Source organism: Girardinichthys multiradiatus, chromosome 18, assembly GCF_021462225.1.
Source record: "Girardinichthys multiradiatus isolate DD_20200921_A chromosome 18, DD_fGirMul_XY1, whole genome shotgun sequence".
In the NCBI taxonomy this organism is placed as follows: domain Eukaryota; kingdom Metazoa; phylum Chordata; class Actinopteri; order Cyprinodontiformes; family Goodeidae; genus Girardinichthys; species Girardinichthys multiradiatus.
The window spans coordinates 20,619,991-20,645,255 of NC_061810.1; the positions used below are offsets into that span (position 1 = coordinate 20,619,991).

General features: G+C 36.5%; 1 protein-coding gene and 1 long non-coding RNA gene across 5 annotated transcripts in view; one reads left to right on the forward strand and one right to left on the reverse strand.

The window, feature by feature from the left end:
- LOC124884652 overlaps positions 1 to 24,841 on the reverse strand; it is a 42,166-nt gene extending 17,325 nt beyond the window's left edge. For 2 of the 3 annotated variants that reach the window (XR_007042484.1, XR_007042483.1), the window contains exon 1: positions 24,575 to 24,841. This is a non-coding gene — a long non-coding RNA (uncharacterized LOC124884652). Of the gene's footprint in view, positions 1 to 5,446; positions 5,560 to 24,574 lie in introns of those variants that run through there. The other variant, XR_007042485.1, reaches the window with a different exon arrangement.
- Positions 3,930 to 15,610, forward strand: scn2b (sodium channel, voltage-gated, type II, beta). 2 transcript variants are annotated; one of them, XM_047392688.1, is made up of 6 exons: positions 3,930 to 4,161; positions 11,167 to 11,327; positions 11,420 to 11,636; positions 13,981 to 14,173; positions 14,818 to 14,875; positions 15,040 to 15,610. In XM_047392688.1, the coding sequence occupies exons 1-5, from the start codon at positions 4,086 to 4,088 to the stop codon at positions 14,825 to 14,827; spliced, it is 657 nt and encodes a 218-aa protein (XP_047248644.1). In that variant the 5' UTR covers positions 3,930 to 4,085; the 3' UTR covers positions 14,828 to 14,875; positions 15,040 to 15,610. The 2 variants fall into 2 exon arrangements, with proteins under 2 accessions (XP_047248644.1, XP_047248645.1); XM_047392689.1 differs by lacking the exons at positions 14,818 to 14,875; positions 15,040 to 15,610 and having other exon boundaries at positions 13,981 to 14,177.
- Positions 24,842 to 25,265: the final 424 nt, after the last annotated feature.

Below are 25,265 nucleotides of genomic sequence, written 5' to 3' on the forward strand. Positions count from 1 at the left end.
ATTTATATAGCGCCAATTCACATGTTGTCTCAAGGCACTTCACAAAGGTCAGGTACATACATTCCAATTAATCCTAATCATTGAACATTGCAGTCAAATTCAGTTATTCATTCAAATTGGATAGAAAGTTTTTCTGTGTAAGGAAACCCAGCAGATTGCATCCAGTTAGTGACTTGCAGCATTCCCTCCTCCCAGATGAGCATGTAGAGACAGTGGACAGTCACTGGCGTTGACCTTGCAGCAATCCCTCATACTGAGCATGCATGTAGCGACAGTGGAGAGGAAATACTCCCTTTTAACAGGAAGAAACCTCCAGCAGAACCAGGCTCAATGTGAGTGGCCATCTGCCACAACCGACTGGGGGTTTGAGAGAACAGAGCAGAGACACAGAGAACAAAGAAGCACTGATCCAGAAGTCCTTTCTATGGGAAGGAAAAGTAAATGTTAATGGATGTAGCTCCTAAATTAAACCAAGGAGCCTGCCTCCTATGAATAATTACCTTCTTTTTCAAGGGGGCTGCATTGTCTAATGCACCACGCAATGATGAAGTAACACTATGAACAAGAGAATCAATTTGTGAAGGGGAAGAAACAAAATTATTGCCCTCCACTGTGTTTTTCTGTGATAATGAGGAAATTAAAAGTGGAACAGATTCTTTATAGGTTGTTATAGCATTGTCTGATAACAATCTACTATAATGAAATTTTCTTTCAGGTGTGGAGTACTCGGTTAAATTAAACTCAAAGGTTATTAAGAAATGGTCAGACAGGACAGGGTTATGAAAATATTACGTCATTACACTCAATGCCATATGTCAGCACAAGGTCCAGAGAATGAAGACAAAGGTGGGTATGTTTGTTAATTGTTTGAGCAAAGCCAGTCTAAGAGTCTAAGATAGCATTAAAAGCTATATTTAGGCTATCACTTTCAGTGTCAACATGAATGTTAAAATCCCCCACTATAATAACCTTATCTGTTTTTAACACTAAATCTAATAAAAGGTCTAAAAACTGATCTAAAAATTGAGAGGATGATATTCAAAAGAGTTGTAACTATTGATTGGTCTGGGACTAATCAATAAATCGGACTGAAAGATGGTTGCTACTCCTCCTCCTCACCAAGTATTTCGAGGAATGTGAAAATTTAAATAATTAGTAGGAGTTGACTCATTTATAGTAACATAATCCTCTTGCTGCAGCCAGGTTTCTGTGAGGCAAAATAAATCAATCTAATTGTCACAAATCAGGTCACTAACTAGCAAAGACTTTGAAGAGAGAGATTTTATGTTCAGTAAGCCACATTTGATTGTTTTATTTTTATTTTTAGTCTGAGTTGTGTTTATTTTTATGAGATTTTCCTGATTTCCTCCTTTTAGGTTATTTTTTAATCTATTAAATTTTGGCCGTGGGCAAGACACTGTCTTAATAGGGTAATGGGTGGATAGCAGTACAGAAGCTGCAGAGAGGAGTGTTAAACTATGACTTGTGACCTGTCCAGGTTGTACCCCACTTCTTGCCCACTGAGACCCAGAGGAAGGCACCAGACAACCCCACAATCCTGCAAGACTTAGGTAGGTACAGATAACAGACAATGGGAACACCACTAAGGAAAGTGCACTCTTGCTACATAACAGGAATAATAATAATAATTTATTAATATTATTTTCAGTACTAAATATTTTTTACAACTTCACTAAGTCACAAATTGACTCTCATTCCCACGCAGAGAATGTCTTCATGTCATGTTTGAAGGCCCAGTGATACCCAAGTTTAAGCTTCTTCATAGATGTCATGACATTTTCTCCCAGGATTACCTGATACCTGATTAAATCTATTTTGTCCTCCACACGCTGCATGTATTCAGTGCCAGAGAAAGCAAAACAGCTCTACACTATGAAGTGCCAGGAAAAGTGTAATTTTTACTGTATGCTTCATTCTTCCTCTTTCAGACATACAGCTAATACATAGGCCCAAAAAGGTCCACTTTGATTCTTCACTCCACAGAACAAAAAACCTTTTTGGCTTTCTGTGTTTTTCGGTCAGTAAAGGTGCACATGTTGAGCTTCAGTGAATAAGGCATCCTTTATTTATAGTTTCACTAATTGTACACACCACTGTAAATAAATGTAAAATTTGCTCAGGAGAAGTAAAGGTGATGCAGTGTGCAGATGGAAGATCTGTAGAGTGGAAGAAGAGGAAGGTATCAGATAGAAAAGACTGAGTTACAATAGTTTGGCACAGTTCAAGAACCACCACTGTAACAGCTGAACAAACCAGGACACATGAGTTAATACTTCAATTTTACCCAAACAAAGGAGTTTTCTTAAAAACTGTGCAAATGTCATGTAAAAATAAAGATTTTTTTGGCTGTGTAAAGATCCTAGTGTTTCAATATTCTAACACCTGTTGTTGGAAGCACCGCATAAATGGTGTAAATAATACTGAAAGTTACTTCTCCATTGCATAGTACATTTTGGTATTCTTGGTTCTCCTTTGGAGGTGCTAAGTAGCAAGGACTGATGAATGGATAAAAAAGAACCCTTTCTCTGTAGCACAAACTCAAATAAACTATCTTTAGATTTGTGGTCGTGAGTAATATCTGCAAAACCATGGTTATTAACCTCAAGTATATCTTTGAAAACATGACTTTTAGCACTGCACAAAAGTCACTGTGGTAACTACTATTCCCAAAACATATTCAGCTCGTTCTGTTTTAAAAGCCTCTTCTGGTCTTATTTAGAGCAGTTAATTGAATGAAATGGCATTACCACAGAAACATAGATTTTGAGTTCCATCTGACCTTAGTTTTGTACAAACTGGAAACGTAATGCTCTCTGTGATGAAGTAGGGAAAATGTGTACCAAATGGATTTAGCTATACAACATATTTTATCCTTCTGTCTCTCATCCAGGAAGTATGTAATGCATGGGGATGGGCTCTGTTTAATTTTGTGTGTCACTGCACGCCAGCTTGCTGCTGCTTCGTAGTGTTTTCGTCCCAAAAAAAGAATTATGCAAGGCATTATTTTTATTATTGTTGTTTACATAGGAAATCAGCAATATGGACTTTTATTTTTTTCCCAGTCTACCCACCTATTTTACTGTATAACATGGCTAATATCCTTAAATGACACCTGCTTCCCAATGTCCCAGACCAGAGACCTGAAAATAATATTTATTTATATATTTTGTATGGTGTCATGGCTTTGTAAACCTCTGACAGGTTAAGTTATAAAATTTTACTTAATTGACAACACACGTTGTTTCTTGTGTGACAATCCAAAGTAATCAGAAAGGTTATTTGGAAAAAAATTGTTGAGCATTTATATTGAAGAAGCAACTCAAGACAACTACATGGACGTTAAAGCTCTTTCACAAATGCGTCTTCCAAATGGACAATTCCAGCAACCTACAGTGAGAACATTGAGGAAGGATACCCAAAATGTTAGCCCCAAGTCATACAGTTTAAAAGGCTGTTCTACCAAATGCTGATATGAACTTCTGAATTTGAATACAGTTTTAAAAAAGTATCTGCAAATACTCCCAGATTTGCTGTCATTGTTGTTTACCTAAGCTCTCAGAAAAGAACAAACAATAATAATAATAAGTAAATTAAAATTGTATTTAATGTTTGCTTCCTTTGATGTTTATGTGATTTATGTGAATTTGTGCCAATTGAGGAGATATGCTGTGTCCGACAGAGTTCCAGAAAAGCCAAGAGAACAGTATAATATTATAATGGCATATACATTTATTTTTATCTTTTGCTCCGCAGGTTTTTGTTATGCAGCAGCACTTAATTTCTCAGAAATGTTTTCCAACCTATAGGACGAGGACACATACTCTCGTCTTTACATCTGTTATACGTTCTCTCTCCTGCTACATCAGCCAACGGACCTACAACCATAAAATCAACCGTTACAAGGCTACAGACACTGCCAGCCATGTCCTGCCTCGAAAAATACAATTATTGGTTTTTTTGCATTTAAACCCACATCCCAAGATCATTCTTGGTGGTATATTAAGTTAGATTTAATACATTTTTTTTTACGCATATAACAGGACTTTAAGGGGAAGGATAGTAAAATGTCTTCGCCCCAGCAGGAGAGGAGGTCTGGCGTTCAGCTGGTGAGCGCGCTGCTGCTGTTGCTCTCGCTCTCTGGTAAGACACAAAACAGCCAATCCATCTAACATCCTGGTGTTGATAAAGCACGGATCAGTCAACCTGTACGATGGCGTGAGAAATGTATGTTTTTTTTTTTTTCCCACCGATATCTGAGTGAGTGTGCCACAACAGATGGGACAACTAGGGACAACAGATGGATAGAAGGATGGCGTGGAGGGGGTCGACGTAATTTGACACTCTGTAACCGAATGTAGCCATTTTATTTCATTAACTAATAAGGCCAACCTTTAAAACATTTCCCCCTCTATTACTGAGCTGATTTCCTTCCATATTCAGGTTCCATGTCTAACCATGATATTTTTATTTAGTCTTAACAAATCTGCAAGAAAATGACGCACAGCATGCGAATTATCAGTGTAATATAATAACATATCACCGTGAATCAGTGTATAGAAACAGACATCCAAATGGTTGTTACAATGTAACAACACACTTGCAATGTGTTATTATATATACCCAGGTTTTGTTAAGGAGCCCATTTGTATATAACACAATTGTGTAGTAACCACAGAAAAACCACTTAATTATTTGCACATTGTTTTTTGTTGTTGTTGTTTAACAAAATTGTACAGAATTAATGAGTGAAAATTAGAGAAAGCAATATTGAATTCTTCAAATCGACTGTTGGTCAGATCAGTTTGCATTTGAAAAATTAAAAGGCAAAATTTTTCTTGTTGAAGATTTACAGCTATTTGAAGCACTACAGCATGTTACTAAGTGCTCTGTCCAGCCTGCCCTTCACTGCCTGGTTGACATCAGGAGACAACTGACATTTCTGACCAAAGTTTTAAGGAGATTTATTATCATGTGTATAACTTTCCATTTTTATTGTGTTCAGGCTTGAAGCTCAAAACTGTTATTTTCATTTTTGTATGTAAAAAAATCATAAAAGAAAGAATCCGGGGTGAAAACACATAAAAAAGGTGCTGAAGAGAGACCAAGCCACATCCTTATCACTGCACCCATTTTGAAAAAAATGATAACAAACTCTCCACCTTGAGTGTGCGCTCATAATGTGATTTACGTGGCGATTTATCCTGTGTGGAGGAAGAAGTCAGTAGAAATATTACAAAGAATAAGAGGTTAGGACAAATGCCTTTTGGCTAAGACACCGAAACAAATAAGTTGCAGCTCAAGCTTATAAGCTTTATCAAAGGACTGGAGGGAGCTGTTACTGATATAACGCAACCTCTGGACATGAGCAGATATTGTGTAATGGTAGAAAAAAGTAAACTCCTCTGTTAAGGGAATCATTTCTTACCTGATAAACTTCATGCCCACAAACGACATCATTTTTCCTGTGCCCCAATAAGCCACTACATTCCACAAATTCATGTTAAAAAAATATTTTTTAGACAATCTGTTTTCTGTCTACCACCACAGAGAGTGACATGCTTCAAGATGGGACAGTCACAGAAGCAATGTTCTAATCCAAATATGGACATCCTGTTTTTTATTGGCGATGATTCAAAGGGCTCTTTTTGTCTTAGCAAAATGTTTTTCATAATTACAAACCCATTCAAAAAAACAGAATGTGTTTATTTTAGTAATTGACTTCACTAAGTAAAACACAATAAATAGATTATTTAAGCACAAATTAATGTTTTAAAGCTTTTATTTCTGTTAAATATGATGATAATCCTCTTACATGTAATGAAAACACAACATTGAATATCAGAATATTACATCAGACAAATAAAATTTTTTTTTTTAATACAATAATGTGGGCTTAATGAAAAGAATATTTAATATCTGCTTAAAAGTTGTTATTTTCAAAAGTTAATTTTAATCTGACAAATGACCCACATCAGAGCACTTATTCTAATTTATTAAACTTCAGAAAAAAACAAATGATATAGGGCTGTCACTATAGGGCTGTCACAGGGCTGGCAACATAATCTAGCCAAAGAAACCAGCGCAGTTGTTTTGAAGAATACCCAGTGAGTTTACAGCATTGTGCACAAAAAGAGGCAGCTTTCACTCTACAAGCAACACTATGTTTATCTATCTTCAATAAATGCACACATTGCATTCATATTTCTGGACATTTCTTAGTAATTCAGTCTGAGCATTTAATTAAAATGGGGTAAACAACAAAATTAGTTGGTCGTATCACCTCTAGTCAGAAATTAAAGTCTTGGCTGATGATAACTTTCAGTGTAGCTGTATGAATTTCGATTTTTCATTATCATCATTTTAACTCTGCTCAGCAACTGGAGAGTCACAGTTCCTATGACAATGCACTAGAGGGCAGCAGAGCAAAGAGATTGGCACAGTCAATTCATAACAGCAAGTCACTAAAAGTATGTTCACATCATTGGGAACTATGTACTTCTTAAAGGTCAAGCATGCATTTTTTTTGCAGCTGTTACTCAGTCTAGTAAGGTATTGTTGGCATGACGTGCTTCATCATATACCTAGTATTGGGAATTTGAGGATTGTAGGGACCATAGATCTACAGCAGACACGGGGCTTGGCATGACGCAAGAAATACATGGTATAACGTTTGGAGCCTGAAAATGTATTTTGTTTCCTGTAGTTATTAATATCACATGTTTTAAAAGCAACATAGAGGCCAGGCCAACAGAATTACATTAAATTGCTCTCAATAGCACACACACTAGCATGCTTATTGACGTCGGAAACCTTATGCTAGCTGTTCTCACTTTTAAGCTGTATTGTTGTAAAGGGCTCCTTATAACATCAAGGCTTTATGGCTCTTGCACAGTCAGTCATGGTTGTCAATAATTCATAGTACACTTAAGGGGAAAGAGGGGGCAATGGATGTAAAATGTCTTAGGCAAAAAACCTCTTGTTGCTAAAAACAGATTCTCGATACCTTTATGTTGTTTGATATTCGATAGGTTTGTAAGTCCTGTACAACTATAATTACCCCAGTAAAAATGAGGTCAGCATTGAAATGCGGCCTTGTCTCTGGCTTTGTTGTCTCTCCAACACAGCAGTAACATACAGTGTGACACAGACCTTACCTGCACCATTTGTATTGTTATTTTAAAGGGTTCAGAGATGTAGCCTATTCTTTGTTAAATTTGTATAATGAAAAAAACTCTAAAGAGAAACTCTTTCACTTTCACTTTCTCTGCCACTTACCCTCCTGGGGATAAACGACTGACTGGCAGTTTTTTAAAAAAAAGGTTAAAAACCAAATCAAGCATGAATAAAATGTTTATTGCAAACTGAAGGAGTGGTTTGTTCGAACCTGCCAGTCTTTCTAGTACAATATCTGTGTAACATTACAAAGGCTATGAAAAAAAAAACTTTTGCCATAGACTTTACGTAAAGAGATTGTCATAATCTGCCTGTCTTTGGGGTTTTGAGTTTGTGTTCTAATTACATTCTCTTTTCATGTCCTGCCTAAGACTTTAGGTTAACCCTTACTTTTGTCTGCACTTTGGTCCTGCAAAACCCTTACTGAGATATCTTTGCCCGTTTGTAAGAACCTGTTGTATATCATTATTACAGACTCAGTTATATGAACCACCTAATGTTTGGAGATACATTTGAGACTTCCTACAACCACTGAAATAAGACAATACTTTGTTAATACATTTTAAGGTGCCGAACAAAAATGCGATAAGAAACTCCAGCCGCTTGACCAAAACTAGTTCCAATATATACAATCAAAACAAGATATTTACATACACTGTAAAACACACAACTGTGTTTTTCTCACTGTCTGACATTGAATAAGACCCAGCATTTCCTATTTTAGGGTTACCAATTAGATGTTAACAAAGTCATGATGTGATCATTGGGCATCCCCATATTGTGTAATGGCATAGTGTAATACTTCAAAAGCTACCTAATTATAATGATGTGTTAAAATCTTAAAATTTGTTTAATTAAATAAAATGTATTATTCTGTAATCAGTCTCAAATGTATTAAAATCTAACCCGAAGGAGTTTTTATTTTTTTATTTATTTTATTTTTTTCAGGGAGCCTAAGCTGCATAACCTTATACAAAGAAATAAGATGAAAATATTATGAATTATTCCCAGAGTCACAATATAAACACTTCCACTGGCAATTGAATCATTACTATAAAGAGCATTACTTTAACATATATTGACATGCATCTAAATACAGTAAACCATTTATTACTATAATATTGTACTTTCATAATCTCTGGAGTAGAGTCTGTGGAAAAATGATTACTTCCAGGTTGCTGTTGTAAATGAATACTCGTTCTCAATTGTCTCATCTGGTTAAGTAAAGGTTAAATGAAAAAAATAATTAATTAATTAATTAACTCAGTATAATATCATGGTGAAGGCCTTTTTCCCAAGACTTGGTCATAGTGTGATATGTTTGCAGCAAGGTCAGAATTGTGCGTCAAGATTCCTACAATAGTAATCTTAGAGTATGTAAGCTTTGGGAAATGGAGAAAAGTAATGAACAATTCTCAAAAATATGTCTTGCACTTCATTCTAGTATTTAGCAAAGATAAGTAATTTTGGCAATCGTACCTGACCTTTGGGAAGAAAAGTTTAGTCTGATTTAATGTCAAGAGTAAGAAAAATAAAGTATTTTTTTAAAGTGTGTGTAAATATCTGTTTCAAGCTCCTCCCAAAGATGCTTTTGGTCCTTTCTAAATCATCAATCAAGCAAGCCATGACTCACGTACACGTGACCTTCAAACCAGGTGATTGTGCAGACCATGTCATCACTACATCGCATCTTCAGGGCTACGAAGCCACTTAACCCTCACCTAAGTTTGCTGCTTTAGGGTTGTAAGCATTTTAATAAGTGGAGCAGCGGCAGGTTGTCTTTAACCCTCTTTGCCACGTCGATTCTGACAGATAACATAGACAGCCAAGTTCCAGCTTGAACTGTTTTGTGGAAGAGGCTTATTAATAATAAAAAAAAATACAGTGGCTAACACTGTTACATGCAGAGGTCTATGAATTACATTGGAAGTGATAATCATCAGCCTACTGTTCATTTAAGCCAAGTAGGGTTGAGCTAACATAAGACGAGTAAGCTGTGCTCCCCACAAAGTTAGCTGTGGTTGGGTCAAAGAAGCAGACCAATTTCTTTGCTTCCAGCTTTCCTGAAAAACTAATACTGGTTTGGGATCTGATGGCATCCTGTGTGCTAGTACCAAAAAGTCCGGAGACACCCTGAGGTGATTTTTGTCCAAACTCAGGCATGTCCCAGTAATGGGGGATAAAGAAGAACCAGCTCAAAACCTGTCCTCTCAAATTAAAACACACATCATTACCAATGTAATCCTTCACAGTAAAAAAATATTTCAAGAATCCTGATTTAAAATGAAAATGTTACAGACCTGTCTTGTGATATAATTGAACATTTATGGAAAGTAAAGGCTACAGAAATGTGGGGAGTTCTAAAAAGTTAAGATGTTAGTTTTTCAGTCTGTGGGGGGAGGTTGGGGTGGGTGAGAGCTTTACTAAGTGAAGGTTTCAGGAAAGAGGTGAGACGAGGCAAGGAAGGTAGACAAAGATGGGATAGTAACAAGGGAGAGGCAGAGGGAGGGAGGAGCCACATGAGGGTGTCTTACTGCAGTATTTCATCTGTTAGGAAGTCTCTGCATTTGTCTTCCTTTTTTACTAGCCACTGCTGAGTCAACAGGAGCAGGAGTCTGAACCATAAGGTTTCTCATGGTGCATAGCTGAGTTACACTGACTGTGCTTCACTGTGTGCGGTGCACTGACAGAGGTGTTTGCTTTAATGCATCACTGTGAGGTGTGTGTACATATAGGCTAGTATGCAAGGATGACATTGGCAGCACACTTAGAGAGGTGAGCTCACTGCTGATGATGCAGACCTAGAGGGAGGGGTGTTTGCATGCATGTTTATGTGTTAGAGAGCCCTTGAAGCAGCCGATGCTCTGACCCAACACATCTGAATGTATGTGTGCATTTGCAAACTATTTATATATATTGAGTAGGTGGAGATGTGGCAAGTAGAAGGGTGTGTGTCTGAGTATGTGGTGCAGAGATGCAGGCCTGTGGAGTGGTGCAGCAGCTGTGGGAAGGGAGCCAGAAACACTCGACTGCAGAGGAGAGATTGGTGCAGAGTCCCATAGCACACACAAACAGCACAGCTGAGAGTGAATATGGACTGTGGGGGGTTGAGCCTGTGCTGAGACAAAAGGTTTTCAGAAGAGAGAGAACCTTGTGCAACTTAAAAAAATGTTTATTTCAGTTATTATGTGTAATCTTAGGTCACAGATGAAATTAGTTGCAATAGCGCATTATTAAGTAAACTAATGTATTTTAAAAAGACATCAAGTTAATCATATTTTTGTTTGAATTCAAGTGCGCCTGCAGTTTTTCAGAACACTTGAGTTGGGAAATTGGGAAATACATATAATCCATATTGTTTTCTTTCTTTGTGTAGCTTGTGTTAATGCTCATATTAATAAGACCTAATCCCTTCATCTTGTTCTGGTTTAGAGCATATAATACACTTCTTACCACCAGTGCTCGACAATGCCATGTGTTTCAACTGAAAAAATAGAAAGAAATGACTTTACTATTTGAAGTTGTAAAAAAGATGCAAAGACAATTACCCTTTTTAAATTTTGGTTTGATTTTGCCAGTTCAGTACTGTGTTATTCTGTACAATCTGGCTTCCAGGTTTAGTCCAACATACTCTGCTTTGGTCAGAGTGCATTTGTGCATGGGTGTTTGTACCATGCATCTCAGGATGTACCTTCCCTTAAGCGTCATGGCCTATGGGCCTTGTCCTGCTGTTGTACAGAACCTGCCAACCAGACACAACTCACCATAAGCTTTTAGTTATGATAACTAAACTAATAGTTTTCAGGATTGTAGCTGAGTTTAAAATCAGAATTTTCATTAAAACAAAACAACTAATGATGGCAGGATGAGATTTCTTCTACATTCAGCCAGTTTAAGAAATATTCTATTTATAAAAATAAAAAAAATATTGTACTCTTGTTCTTATTTGCATCATTAATGTTTTTTTAACAGGTTGTTTGAGCATGGATGTGCTAGTGCCCAATGACATCAATGCACTTAATGGAACAACTATCATAATCCCCTGCACCTTCACTTCCTGCTATAAGATTGACCTCACCAAGTTTGCTATGAATTGGACTTATCAAGAGACCCTTAACAATACAGAGGAAAAGGTAAGCTGCCCAATCCTTAAACACATTATTACCAAGAATACTCATCTTTAAAGTTTAAACCCAATTTTAAGCCACACTTTGTCTTCCCATAGTTTATGACTTATGATAAGAAAAAAGGAATGCAACCAGTGCCTTCAAACCGGTTTGGAGAAAGAGTTGTGTTTTCTGGGAACCTGGATAAGAATGACTTATCAATCACGCTGCAGGATGTTCAACTGGAGGATGAGGGGATTTACAACTGTTATGTGAGGAACCCCCCAGATCGCATCCAAGGACATGGTCTCATTAACTTCAATGTTGTCACAGAACGTAAGATGTTAAGGAATTCTTCTACAAACACATAAAGCATAACCTTCAACAACAATTGTTCCCAGACATTTCACCTAATGATAAAAAAACAACGTGGCAGTGGCTTGTATCTCCAACTCTCGGTGCTTGATGTAGGCAAATATTGTGCATAAATGACACTTTCATTCTCTATACACTTTTTATCCGTTTATGGCCATTGTTTCAACTAGAGGAAGATATCCTCTTAGGATTTATTTTTAAATGTAATTTTGTTTTCACAGATCACCTTTAGGCCTTTCACTTTGTACGTCATGACCCACAGTGGAGTCTTGACCCCAAAGTTGTTACTTTTACTCTGTTATAAGACATGCCATTAGAACAAGCTGCATGACGTATTCCTGAGGTCAATGCAATAAAATGTTTGTACTATACAAGAGTGGCACAACTCAATTCTTAGAAGATGTCAATCCTGTAAAAAATTTAAGTTTACTGTGATTTAAAATTATGTCTTAAGCATTTCATTCTTTTAGGTTTACATTTCAATATCAAACAAACATAACCTGAGTAGAAACACAAAGGAGTTTTCAAATGATGAAAAGCTATCCAACCTTACTATGTGAAAATATATATGCCCTCCTTGTTAAATCATGAATTGATTGTAATCAAACACATTTTTGGTTCAATTTCATTAGCCACACACAGGACTTGTCATTAGAATCAATATTTAAACAGATCATGCTTGAATGATTTCAAGTTGACTAGAAGATTGTAAAAGATATGAAGAAAGTAAACAACAGATGAGAAACTATGTTGACATCTGGTTTGGAAAGGCTATTTCTAAGACTGGAACTACAGCAAACCACAGTGAGAAATGTTATCCAGAAATGAAGAAAATATGGAACAGTGGTGAACTTTAAGACCAAAACCACTGTTGACCAAGGAGAAAACAAAGGCTCAACTTACATTTACAAAACAAATCATAATTATCCCTACAAGTGTTGGGAAACTATTCTAGGGACTGGCAAGAAGTGCAACGTCTTCACAGAAGATGTGCATCCTGTTACATCAAGCATTAAACTCAAACAAACTTTCAAAAAGGAATATCATAGTCATTATTCCAGTCTGGGGCTGGTTTGCTCCTTCAGCACTTGAACAGCTTGATTTAATTGATGGAACCATGAATTGAGCTCTCTGCCAACATTCCTAGGGTGTCTATCCAAGGTTTGTGATCTCAGGCCCAGGTACACTTGGTTATGGAGCAGGACAGTGACTTGAAGCACACTGGCAAGTCCACCTCTGAATTGTTGTAAAAATGGAGGCTTTAGAATGGCCTTGTCAAGGTTTAGATACAGTTGTTGTGACAGGTCCCTAAACAGGATGTTTATGCTTGAAAAAAACTGGTATATGACTAAATTAAAATTGCAAAGAAGACTGGGCCAAAATTCCTCCACAACATTGTAACAGACTCATTGCCAGTTACTGCAAACACTTAATGACAGTTGTTGCTGCCAAGGGCAGCACAACCACTTTAGGATTAGGGAAATTTACTTTTGGACACAGGGTCTTTTGGTATAGCTTTTTTTTCATAATAAATAAAATTAACATTTGAAAACTATTTAATTGTGATAGAAAATAAAAATCTCTAAAGGCCCAAATACTTTTTCATGGGAATGCTGGTTTTCAAAGGTGCCCTTTCAAGTTGTTGCAACTAGGTGTATTAGCTGCAGATTGCTGCAATGAGTTACTTTATATTTTACATGACATAATAATTTTATAATAATCCAGGTAACAAACATAGTGTCAGTGTGTGTTTTTCTTGGAGTGTGGAGATCTATGTGTGAATAGTTAGCTTTTTACTTATTAATGAACAACAAGAGGTTGAACTTAGCATCCCTCTAGCTTATGCACAAACACACACACTCTTGTTTTGCTATATGTAGTGAGGACCATCTGTTGACTCCCATTGACTTCCATTGATTTTCAGTCATTTTCAACCCTTTCTATGCCCTAACCCTGACAATAACCCTAAACCTAACTATTACCAGTGCATGCCTAACCCTAACCTTAACCTAAACTCAATTCACACCTTAGTCCTAAACCTAATAGGTCGTGAGGACCAGCAAAATGTCCTCACTTTGGTACAAACGGTCCTCAATTTGATGGTGAAATCGGGAAAATGGTTCTCACTGTGATGCCAAGACAGGAACACACACATTCACTGGCACTCACACATAAACACATTATACACAGGCTAACTCAGCAGCACTTTCTCACCACTTGTTTAATCAGAGCTTTTAGCAAGCGCTGCACTTGACTCCATTCTCTGTCTACAGGAAAAGTTAACTCTCTCCTCTCCTTCCCCTAGTTCCCCCTCCAAGAGATTCAACCATTGCTGTTGCCATTGGGGCATCAGTGGGTGGAGCTTTAGCTCTGCTAATCCTTTCGATGGTGGTGGTGAAATGTCTTCGCCGACATCGGAAGCAAGAACTGATTTCTGAGGAAAAGATGGAGGAGGAAGGAAAGCTTGAGCCTGAAGCTGTTGCAGAAGAGGGAACCAAGTAAGAAATCTGGGCATAACATTTCTAATTGAAAAGTGAAGCAGCTCCATTATCAAAAAAGAAGCTTTTAACCAGCAATTTCTTTTATTGCCCACAAACCAATCTCTTGTGGTTCAGCACCATCTGCTCCCTTTGTTTTCACTACTTAAAAACAACTTGTAATTTTAGCTATGTGTACTTTAAATTATGACATTGACCTTTAGTTTTATTGTATATTAGATCAGAGATAGAAACTCAATGGGAGGAGTAGTCGTCATGCAGTAGGAGAGATGTTGTCCAATTCCAGGTTCCCCCTCTGCCACATGTTGATGTACTACCTGGGCAAAGCGCTTAACCCAAAGCTGCCTACCAACTTGCATAAGAGTGTTTTCTTGAGTGCAGCTGGGTGACTGTGGCTCTAGCAAAAGGGGTCTGAGTGATCAGTACGATTAGAAAAGTGCTAAAGAAATTCACGCCGTTCAAATAGACACTTTTCAACCATATTTTCCCACTGTGTAGACACTAGGTGAGGTTGTCTTTTTTTATATTTTGGAGAGTGCACAGTTTTCGTTATACCGAAAAAAACAAAGCTAAACACTTAGGTAAGTGCTTTGAACAAAGCTGTTCACTGCTAAAGTGACATGTTTGCTTTTCTCTCTCTTTAGATTACCATAGTAACCTGAACCAGTGTCTATGGATCTTCAACTTCCAGCTCCTTGTTTGGTAAATAAATGTGATAATTCATCATAAAGATGAGTTTTATGTTTTGTAGTATCTTATATTACATAATTAAGGATTTATCTTGAGTGGGTACATGTAGTTCTTCTACATTTCGTCATTGGTTGTCAAAATCATAATATTGTTTTTCTTTCTCTTTTTTCTTTTAGAGATGTGCAACCCCTCCTTCAAAAGTTATAGTAACCACTGCTTGAATCATATCACTGACCACATCTATTTGCATGTGTGTGCCTGTCTGTGTGCCTAATGCACAAAAGAGGGAAATATTGTGTTTGTGAGGACTGAATGTATCGATGTACATGCACATATTCATCTAGGTATGCATGGGATATCCGTTTTTAGTTTTTTTTCTTTAACAAATCAGGGACTTAAAACTCCTGAATTTGATGTTTTGAACCTCCAAAATTTGATCAATAATATACACTCTTCTTGCCATTTCCAGAGCACCTTCAACAGGGTAGAAAGATCTAAAATAACTTTTTAAAGTTATACGTTAAACATTGCAATAAATTTGCTCTCACTGATATTTAACAGCTTAGGCTGCAGTAGTCTGGGCATTTTTAATAAAAATTTGACAGTAGATGTTAACAACAAGTCAAACATTCGGACCCACCTTTGTCATTCAATTTCTTTGTGAATTCTGCATTGTTAAAAGGTAATAAGTGAAGAGATACAAAACTATTAAGAAAAAGTATATAGAATGATGTACCAAACAAAACATTGTGAGTACAAGGAAGGCTGTTAAAAAATATGAGAATACAAAATCACTGAAATAACAAATCTACTCACTAGTATTTACTAAGTCTCCTGACACAATGAAAGCTTGTTTTTGTATGGAGGTTTATGTTATTCTTGTAATAATTTACATCTTTAGACAGAGACAGCGTCATTACGTCATGACAAATCTAGCCAAATGAAGAAAAACAGTTAATTTAGCGTCATTGTTGTTCAAATAAGATCAATTTTAACAAAGTGCTTCACAACAAGAATAAACAACAAAAAATAGCAGGGATTGACAAATATAGCTACAAGATGTTTGGTGCTAAAAATGTCAGTTTATGTCACCATACATAGTTTTCAAGCACAACTTGTATATCTAATAACAATTTTAAGGAGAACAAAGAAAATGGATTGAAAGCTCCCTAGCAATTAAATATACGTAAAACTTATCCATGTCTTGGGAATGGGTTTATGAAGGCAAAACTTTGATATTTTGAACTGATGTAATATAAATCCAACGCTTCCTACATTGTCTTCAGCCATGCCTTTTTTCTCAGTACACGTCTAGATATAGCTAATGAAGTTAGGAGATGTGTAACGTCCATCACAGCAGCTGGTCAGCAAATGCTTAACAACTCAGCCCAACTATGTTTACATTTGTCAGTAATGTCTACTTATGTCTCAGCCAGAGATTATTCTCAAACATTCCAAACAATTGTGGAGTTTTGACAAATCAGATGTCTTTATTGAACTGGCCTTTTTTAGAGGAAACGCTTTTTGGCAAAGTGGAACAAGCACAAATGCACCCAATAACATTTGCAATAGCTCTAATTTAATCAAGTAAGTTATTATGTACACTCTTTGTACTTTCACCAATATCTTTTATCTTCAAATTGTTTAAGTGCAATAGTCTTAATAGCTTTTTTAGGTGTTTAAAAAATAGCATTAATTTAAAGAGAGTACAATAACAATTGTGAGGTGTCTTCAATAGTAGCTAAGAAGATTACTTTTTTATGACATAATAGTTAAGCTAAAAGCAATCATTGGAAGTGACTAAAACTTTATGGACATTTCTACGTGCCCTGTCTTATTTCATTGTCAGTTTTTATTACTTGCCTTTGTTAGTGATGTTTACTGCGAGAGGTTAATGATACATTCATGTTTTTTTTATTGAATAACAGCACTGGTTAATATCATGTAAGTTGTGGTTCAGACCACATTATGAGATTTGATACAAACAATGAAACTACATATATATTTCTGCTAAAAATTATATTATTTCATAATACCATATTATGGCCACACCCACCATACAACAATTTTTCCTGCTAGTTAGGATAATCCTTTTATAAAGGGACATATGGACCTGGATACATTTGTTGCCCCCCTTGTAAAGTTTTATAAAAAGTCTTACACTACTATATAAAAAAAAACAAAAAACAACCAACCTGTGTTTTGAGTACATTTATATACTGGGAAAAAAATTTATTAATTCCCACAGTAGGAAATACAGTTAAACCCAAGATTACTCATACCCATGGTAGATTTAGATATAAATTTTAACTCAACCAAGTAGTTTGTTTCTGATAGTAAATGAGATCAGCATCTCTCTCAAAATACACTAAAACAATTTAAAATAAGTTTCTGAAATAATTTTTGAAAAAATAAAACTGTTTTATTTATATATGTAAAAAAATGTAATGTCAAAAATTATTTATACCCTTCTCATAATCTGTGGAAAAATCTTTATTATATTTTTCTTCCTACATATAAATGCTTACCAGCTTTTTGCATGTTCAGCTTGCATTTTGACCATCTATTCATGGTAATGAGCTCAAAGCCTCACCCTGATCTTAAGCTCTCACTTCAGATTTAAATTGAGACTCCTGCTGGGCCATACCGAAATGTTAATATTACTTTGAGTCAGACGAAACATTAGTAAAATTATTACTTATGTTCACGTTTCCTTAGTTCACCCCACCCCACAGACTTTCTATAGGATTTAGGTAAATGGACTGTTATAGCTGTGGAAGAAAACTTATTTTGGGTATGGGTAATCACTCCTGTCTTGTGTGATACACAATGAGAAGCCTATTTTTGCCATATGGTTAAGTCGATTTTTTTATACAAAATCTCCTGGTATTTTTGAATTGAATTGAATTTTAAAAAATTCCTGATGTCATGCATTCTAACAAGATTACCATGGCTTTCAGAAACAGGTCCACAGATCATCTGCCATATTTAACAGGTGACACCGTGAAAGATTTTCATCTTTTGTTTCAAAACGCAATTGGAGTGATTGTTGTCAGAAAGCTTGATCTTGGTCTCATCTGACCAAAGCACACAGTTCCAGTTTAAGTTTAGCAGACAGAATTTTTCCAGCATCATACAACAACTGTTTACCATGTATATAATTGCTAATTGTCTTGGACTACTGATTTTGTTAAAAACTGTTAGTTTACTCCCTGAATAAATGTATTAAAATAAAAAAGTTAAGGCTTTTCTAAACTTTTCTATGTCAGAATATGCTACTGCATAAAAATACATTTGTTTTAAGCCTTTTCATAGAACTTTACAAGGTTTGCCCAAAGACATCACACGTCTTTATCTTGCAGTATCTGAAGTGAAAAACTGGTTTTACACTTAGACTCTAATTTAAAGAATAACATAGGAATTTAGAATACAAACATTCAATATTTATGTTATCTGCAGGTGCAATACATTTTACAGTCATGTGAACATTGACAGTGAAAGTTCTCCTCATTCAGGCTACAGTGAATATAAATTTTGTAGTGGAAAAAGAAGTGAAATATTCTTTACTAGATGACACAATTTTTGCCAGCCAGAAACGTATAAAACCAAAAATTGTACATTGCACCTACTATTATATATTTCATAATATTGTTAATAAATGTGGTATAAACACATGAACAATGGTTGTTTAGGAATGACCATGGACATCAGGCACCCACAAGAGCTTAGTACTATCGTGAAAATTATGAAACAATACCAAATGACCAACAAGAGAATGTTTTACAGTCATGAATTGACTGAGAAGAGCATGCAGTGTATTGCTAATTTACCTGTTTATCAGTGAGGTGTAATTATCCATGAAAGCTAGTAAAATCAATTGTTTTGGCAGCTGAAGCATGCACATTTTAGTATACTGCCATAAATGCATGTCACAGACTACATATCAAAAAGAAACACACAATATATGAAAATAAAATAATGCTAAAAACATCTCTTTTTGATACAAAAAATATATACCAATGTGAGTCAAAGCATGCTTAGGCTTACATTTGCTTCAGCATTCAGTGGTGCAATTTATCACTGAAATCTCATATTTAATTTTCAGACATGCATTAGCTGCACATATATTTTAGTGTGAGAGTTATTCACGTGTACTTTATTGTGATTGCTTTGCCCCCTGTGAACTGTTACCTATGAAACTGTATATATTTTAAAATATCAAAAAATATGTTATGAGATATTTTTATTTATTGCCAAGGGGAGCTTTTTTTTAAAGACTGAAAATAATATAAGATTAATTGCAAAAAGACAGTCATATATGAAATACCTGTGAAGTGAGGCAATAATATATAGGTCAGGGAAGATCAGATTTGCAAAACTGTGAAAATGGTTTTGTGGAAACCGCTCTTAGATAAAAAAAAATTTTTACTGCAGCTTGCTGGAAAAAGCTCTATGAGTTCAGTAGCTAAGGCCAAAAAGATTGTAACTTGCTCGATCAACAGCTCTTAAGTATTTTTAGTACCAAACCACACCTCTATCAAACCAGATACACATAACTATTATATTTAGTGACTACAGTAATATTGACTGTTGTTCTGTCAGAATCACCTTGGAAATATATGCTCTGTTGTTAATGTCACTGTAGCTCATTAGCTGAAGCTTAATGATTTCTTGTTTTGGGGGAAGGTGAAGTTTGTGATTTAATAATAAGTCATGAAGGAGCTGTTTTTCACTGGAAGAGAACACACATTTCTATAGAGAGAAAATACATGTGTACAAAAAAAGAAAAAAACAAGAGATACTGTGAACAATTAAAAAAACAAAGTTCCCTACCCTTATTTTTGATTTGTGAGGATAAATGGGAGTAGAAAATGTTGGGAAATTCTGTTACCAGAAAAGTGGTGTGAAACCGTATATTTAAATTTGCACATTATGACATAACATTAACATATTCATAATTACACGCAGTTTTCGATTACCTCAAATTAGCATTCAATACAACTGGCCTGGTAGGAATCAAACTGTGATTTGTTGACATGTTGAAATAGTTTCTGCATAGTTGATTAGGAAAAAATTCAATTTGTGTTTGGGGACTTTCTGTGTATTCATGCATGTTTTATAGATCAGAAGGTGATGGCCGATTATTTTATGGGGAAAAAGAATATTTATTTTGGCTGTATGATGTCATATACTGTACTGTTTATGATTGGATGTCCTGTGTTTCCACACAGAAATAAATAAACATCAAAAATATGACTACTACAGTAAAAAATAGTTTTTCTTTCGTATTACTGTTTCTCGTATCTAACTATAAATTTGCTCTGAATAGTTGTTTTTGAATCACTTTGTTAGTTGACAACCAAAGTAATGTTGGCACTGTGCTACTTCTAAACAGGCTGCAGTCATCACATTATATAATTTGAATAAAGATTAAGAGAGTTTCCTGTCGTCACATACTGTTATAACCATGGCACCAGTTTCTCATCTGACTCAAGAGGTATTCAGTATTAGGCAAACCAGGATTCAGTGCCAGATGAAACATCTCTGTATATGTCAAAACAATATTATTGGGATTTTACAGAATTCAGTCCCCCTTCTCTTACTATAAGCATTTCTTTGCATTAGAACAGGAAATGAAACAAACAAACAAAAACAAAAAAACTACATAAACATAACTCCACAGAAAGGTCAATCACTTTGGTGACATACAGTTTTTCCCCACACAAAATTGATTGCAGCACTAAACCAGAGCCAATGCTAGCTGGTTGTTAAAACCAACTGATGTTTAAAACAGTATTTAAAAATCAGGGCTAGTAGGATAAATATATTTGGTTAATGAAATGTGTCACTGCTTGAACAAAGCCTGCGAGCAACTAATGAAGGTTACCCTGTGAGTTTTAAGGTTTAATGGTCAGTTGACTATGCTATGGCACCCCTCACATTGCATAAAGATTGTGTGATGGTGTTGAAAGCAAGGCAAAAGATAGGTGGTCTTTGCACAGTATATATAGGACCTTCAGCAGTGCATCAATATGCAATGCACTCCCAATTATGTGTGATAAAAATTCAGAGACATGGGATTTCTCTGACTGTTTTGAGGATAATCAAGACACAAACATAGCAATGCTGATTTATTATTGTGCTGATAGTTTAACAGTCTTGTATTCAATGTGGGGGAGTTTTGACAACAGTGGCCTCATGCTGAGCTCATTTGAATATTACCTTATCACAATCATTGCTGGGTGGCAGCACTAAAAGAAAGTTACTATGCCAAGAAAGCGTATTTGCCTCCTTACATATTTCTTGTTATTGCTAAATTTTTTAAACTATCCAACAATTTTTGTTATCAGCCAAAAATAAACAAGAAGATGGTATCCAATGATTATTACATCTATTAAAGAGAATAGCTATTCAAACAACCTGTGTGAACATTTAATTTTCCCCTTTTCTAAATCACAAATTAACTTTGATTAACCACATTTGTTGGTTCAATTTCACTGGCCACATCCAGGCCTGACAACAACCTGATGTGTAAAATCAAGAAAAATCAGATGAACAAAAAAAGGCTATTGCTCACAACAGTACCTTGGGGACACATCATGGTTAGAAAATCAATAAATGAGCCACCTTTGCAGTCCTGGAATAACTTGTTTTGTTCAGTGTTTATAAGTCAACAATAAGAAAGAAACTGGGCAAAAATGAGATCCCTGGTAGAGTTCCAAAAGCCCAAAACACCAATTTCATATTTGCTAAAAACATCTTAATGATCCAAAAGACTTTTTGGAACTAACACAGCATTCCCAAAAATGAACACCAAATCTACAGCCAAACATCTTGGTGGTAGTGTGATGGTCAGGGATGTTGTGCTGCTTTATGATCTTGAAGATTTCCTGCAATTGTTGAAACCATTTGAAATGTGCAGCAACTCCAGACTGAAGGGTAAAAAAACAACATGAAGATTTTGGAGTTGTCTAGTCGAAGCATTTTTTTTTTTTAAAGATATTATTATTTGAAAACGAATCATCATATTTACTATGATCTGAAACTTGAAAGCGTGACAAGAAAACAGTAAAACAGATATCTGTAAGGGAGTAGATACTTTTTCAGGACACTGAATTTTTATGTCCTAGGCAATATCTGAGGCTGCTTTGCTGAAGGACCAAACTCAGGTAAGTAGTACACAACCCTCTGTCAAAGCCTCAGGAACAAAACTATAATCTTTGCATTTTAGAGTATTGAAAAAACATTTCTGATCATTTACAATAAAGTAAAGTTGGTTGTGACTTACATATTGCATCAGTCTAAATGCTACAGACTGGACCAACACCACAGGTCCACAAGAAAAGTAGGACAGTCCACACAGATCAGTTGGATCAAGAGAGTGCAAAAAATAAAAGTTAAGCATGAATTTAAAACCAACTAACATGAATCATGTGCATAAAGAAAAGATAACACACATTACCAGAAATTATTTTATATTAAAATGTAGATATAAGCACACCTGTCATTCAGCAGCACATTTCCATGATTTAGCTGAAGTTTGTAGTAAAAGGAAATAAGAGAAAGTGGGTAAATTCACATGTCCTATGACCCTTCCTCTAAACCTGCACCTACACACAGCAATATTATACATATACAGGTCCTTCTCAAAATATTAGCATATTGTGATAAAGTTAATTATTTTCCATAATGTAATGATGAAAATTTAACATTCATATATTTTAGATTCATTGCACACTAACTGAAATATTTCAGGTCTTTTATTGTCTTAATACGGATGATTTTGGCATACAGCTCATGAAAACCCAAAATTCCTATCTCACAAAATTAGCATATCATTAAAAGGGTCTCTAAACGAGCTATGAACCTAATCATCTGAATCAACGAGTTAACTCTAAACACCTGCAAAAGATTCCTGGGGCCTTTAAAACTCCCAGCCTGGTTCATCACTCAAAACCCCAATCATGGGTAAGACTGCCGACCTGACTGCTGTCCAGAAGGCCACTATTGACACCCTCAAGCAAGAGGGTAAGACACAGAAAGACATTTCTGAACGAATAGGCTGTTCCCAGAGTGCTGTATCAAGGCACCTCAGTGGGAAGTCTGTGGGAAGGAAAAAGTGTGGCAGAAAACGCTGCACAACGAGAAGAGGTGACCGGACCCTGAGGAAGATTGTGGAGAAGGGCCGATTCCAGACCTTGGGGGACCTGCGGAAGCAGTGGACTGAGTCTGGAGTAGAAACATCCAGAGCCACCGTGCACAGGTGTGTGCAGGAAATGGGCTACAGGTGCCGCATTCCCCAGACCTGGGCTACAGAGAAGCAGCACTGGACTGTTGCTCAGTGGTCCAAAGTACTTTTTTCGGATGAAAGCAAATTCTGCATATCATTCAGAAATCAAGGTGCCAGAGTCTGGAGGAAGACTGGGGAGAAGGAAATGCCAAAATGCCAGAAGTCCAGTGTCAAGTACCCACAGTCAGTGATGGTCCGGGGTGCCGTGTCAGCTGCTGGTGTTGGTCCACTGTGTTTTATCAAGGGCAGGGTCAATGCAGCTAGCTTTCAGGAGATTTTGGAGCACTTCATGCTTCCATCTGCTGAAAAGCTTTATGGAGATGAAGATTTCATTTTTCAGCACGACCTGGCACCTGCTCACAGTGCCAAAACCACTGGTAAATGGTTTACTGACCATGGTATCACTGTGCTCAATTGGCCTGCCAACTCTCCTGACCTGAACCCCATAGAGAATCTGTGGGATATTGTGAAGAGAACGTTGAGAGACTCAAGACCCAACACTCTGGATGAGCTAAAGGCCGCTATCGAAGCATCCTGGGCCTCCATAAGACCTCAGCAGTGCCACAGGCTGATTGCCTCCATGCCACGCCGCATTGAAGCAGTCATTTCTGCCAAAGGATTCCCGACCAAGTATTGAGTGCATAACTGTACATTATTATTTGAAGGTTGACGTTTTTTGTATTAAAAACACTTTTATTTTATTGGTCGGATGAAATATGCTAATTCTGTGAGATAGGAATTTTGGGTTTTCATGAGCTGTATGCCAAAATCATCCGTATTAAGACAATAAAAGACCTGAAATATTTCAGTTAGTGTGCAATGAATCTAAAATATATGAATGTTAAATTTTCATCATGACATTATGGAAAATAATGAACTTCATCACAATATGCTAATATTTTGAGAAGGACCTGTACATATACAATCCTTTGCCAAAAGGTTTAACTAGGAGGTAAATTACGGGCTTTTTCAACCTAGCTTAAAACAAACCACCAACAACAAATCTACAGTTGGTCTGCAGATTTTTCTCACATGTCAGCACTAACATTGGGCACTATTACTCCTCCTTTCAAAGTAGGTTTAGGTGTGTGTAAATTATTACAAACTGCAAAGCTGCTCTTAATTTTAGACAGGACTCACCTTTCAGTGATGGTTGTTTCCCACCGCCAAACTTGGATATTGTACAAACACAAAAGCTAAACAGGAGTGCGGTACAAAAACACACAGAAAAGAGGTACAGAAAATGCCAACAAGACCAATGGCATTGAAAAAAATATAATAAGGTAAAACGTTAGTAAAGGGAAATTCAGAAAATAACAGTCTGACCTTCATCTTAAAGGAAAAACAACAACTTAAAAAGAGGGGCAGAGAGAGGCCCACCCTACATGTCCTCAGATGCGTTCTGAAATCTGCTCACTCACCGTTGGTGCAAAGAGAAAGAGTCAGCGGAAAAGGGAGGAGGGAATGGCGAAGGCCGAAGTGTGGGTGATGTAAAAGTTAATCAAGGAGGTGGAGATGGTGAGAGATGATGATATGGGGGGAAAAAGGAAAGTGCAGGAACTCTCTAAGCAAGTAGCTGTACACGGGCCAGCTCATCTGGTCAGCTTCACTGCAGCATCTCACTGCTGTAGCCGTCCCAGATACAGATCCTCGACTCTCTACATCTCTCCGCCTCTAAACTCACCCCCTCCTTTCCTCCTGTCATCTCTTGAGTTACCCCCCCACCCACACAAACCCAACATGTATCATGCTGCCCTGTCCACCCTCACCTTTCTGTACCCATTCCGTCTTTCCCCTGAACTCTTTTATTATCCGTCTCACTAATATCCTCCACTCTTTATCCTATAATGATCTTCTCCCATCATTTTAACATCCTTCTATACATACAGGGGTTGGACAATGAAACTGAAACACCTGGTTTTAGACCACAATAATTTATTAGTATGGTGTAGGGCCTCCTTTTGCGGCCAATACAGCATCAATTCGACTTGGGAATGACATATAAAAGTCCTGCACAGTGGTCAGAGGGATTTTAAGCCATTCTTCTTGCAGGATAGTGGCCAGGTCACTACGTGATACTGGTGGAGGAAAACGTTTCCTGACTCGCTCCTC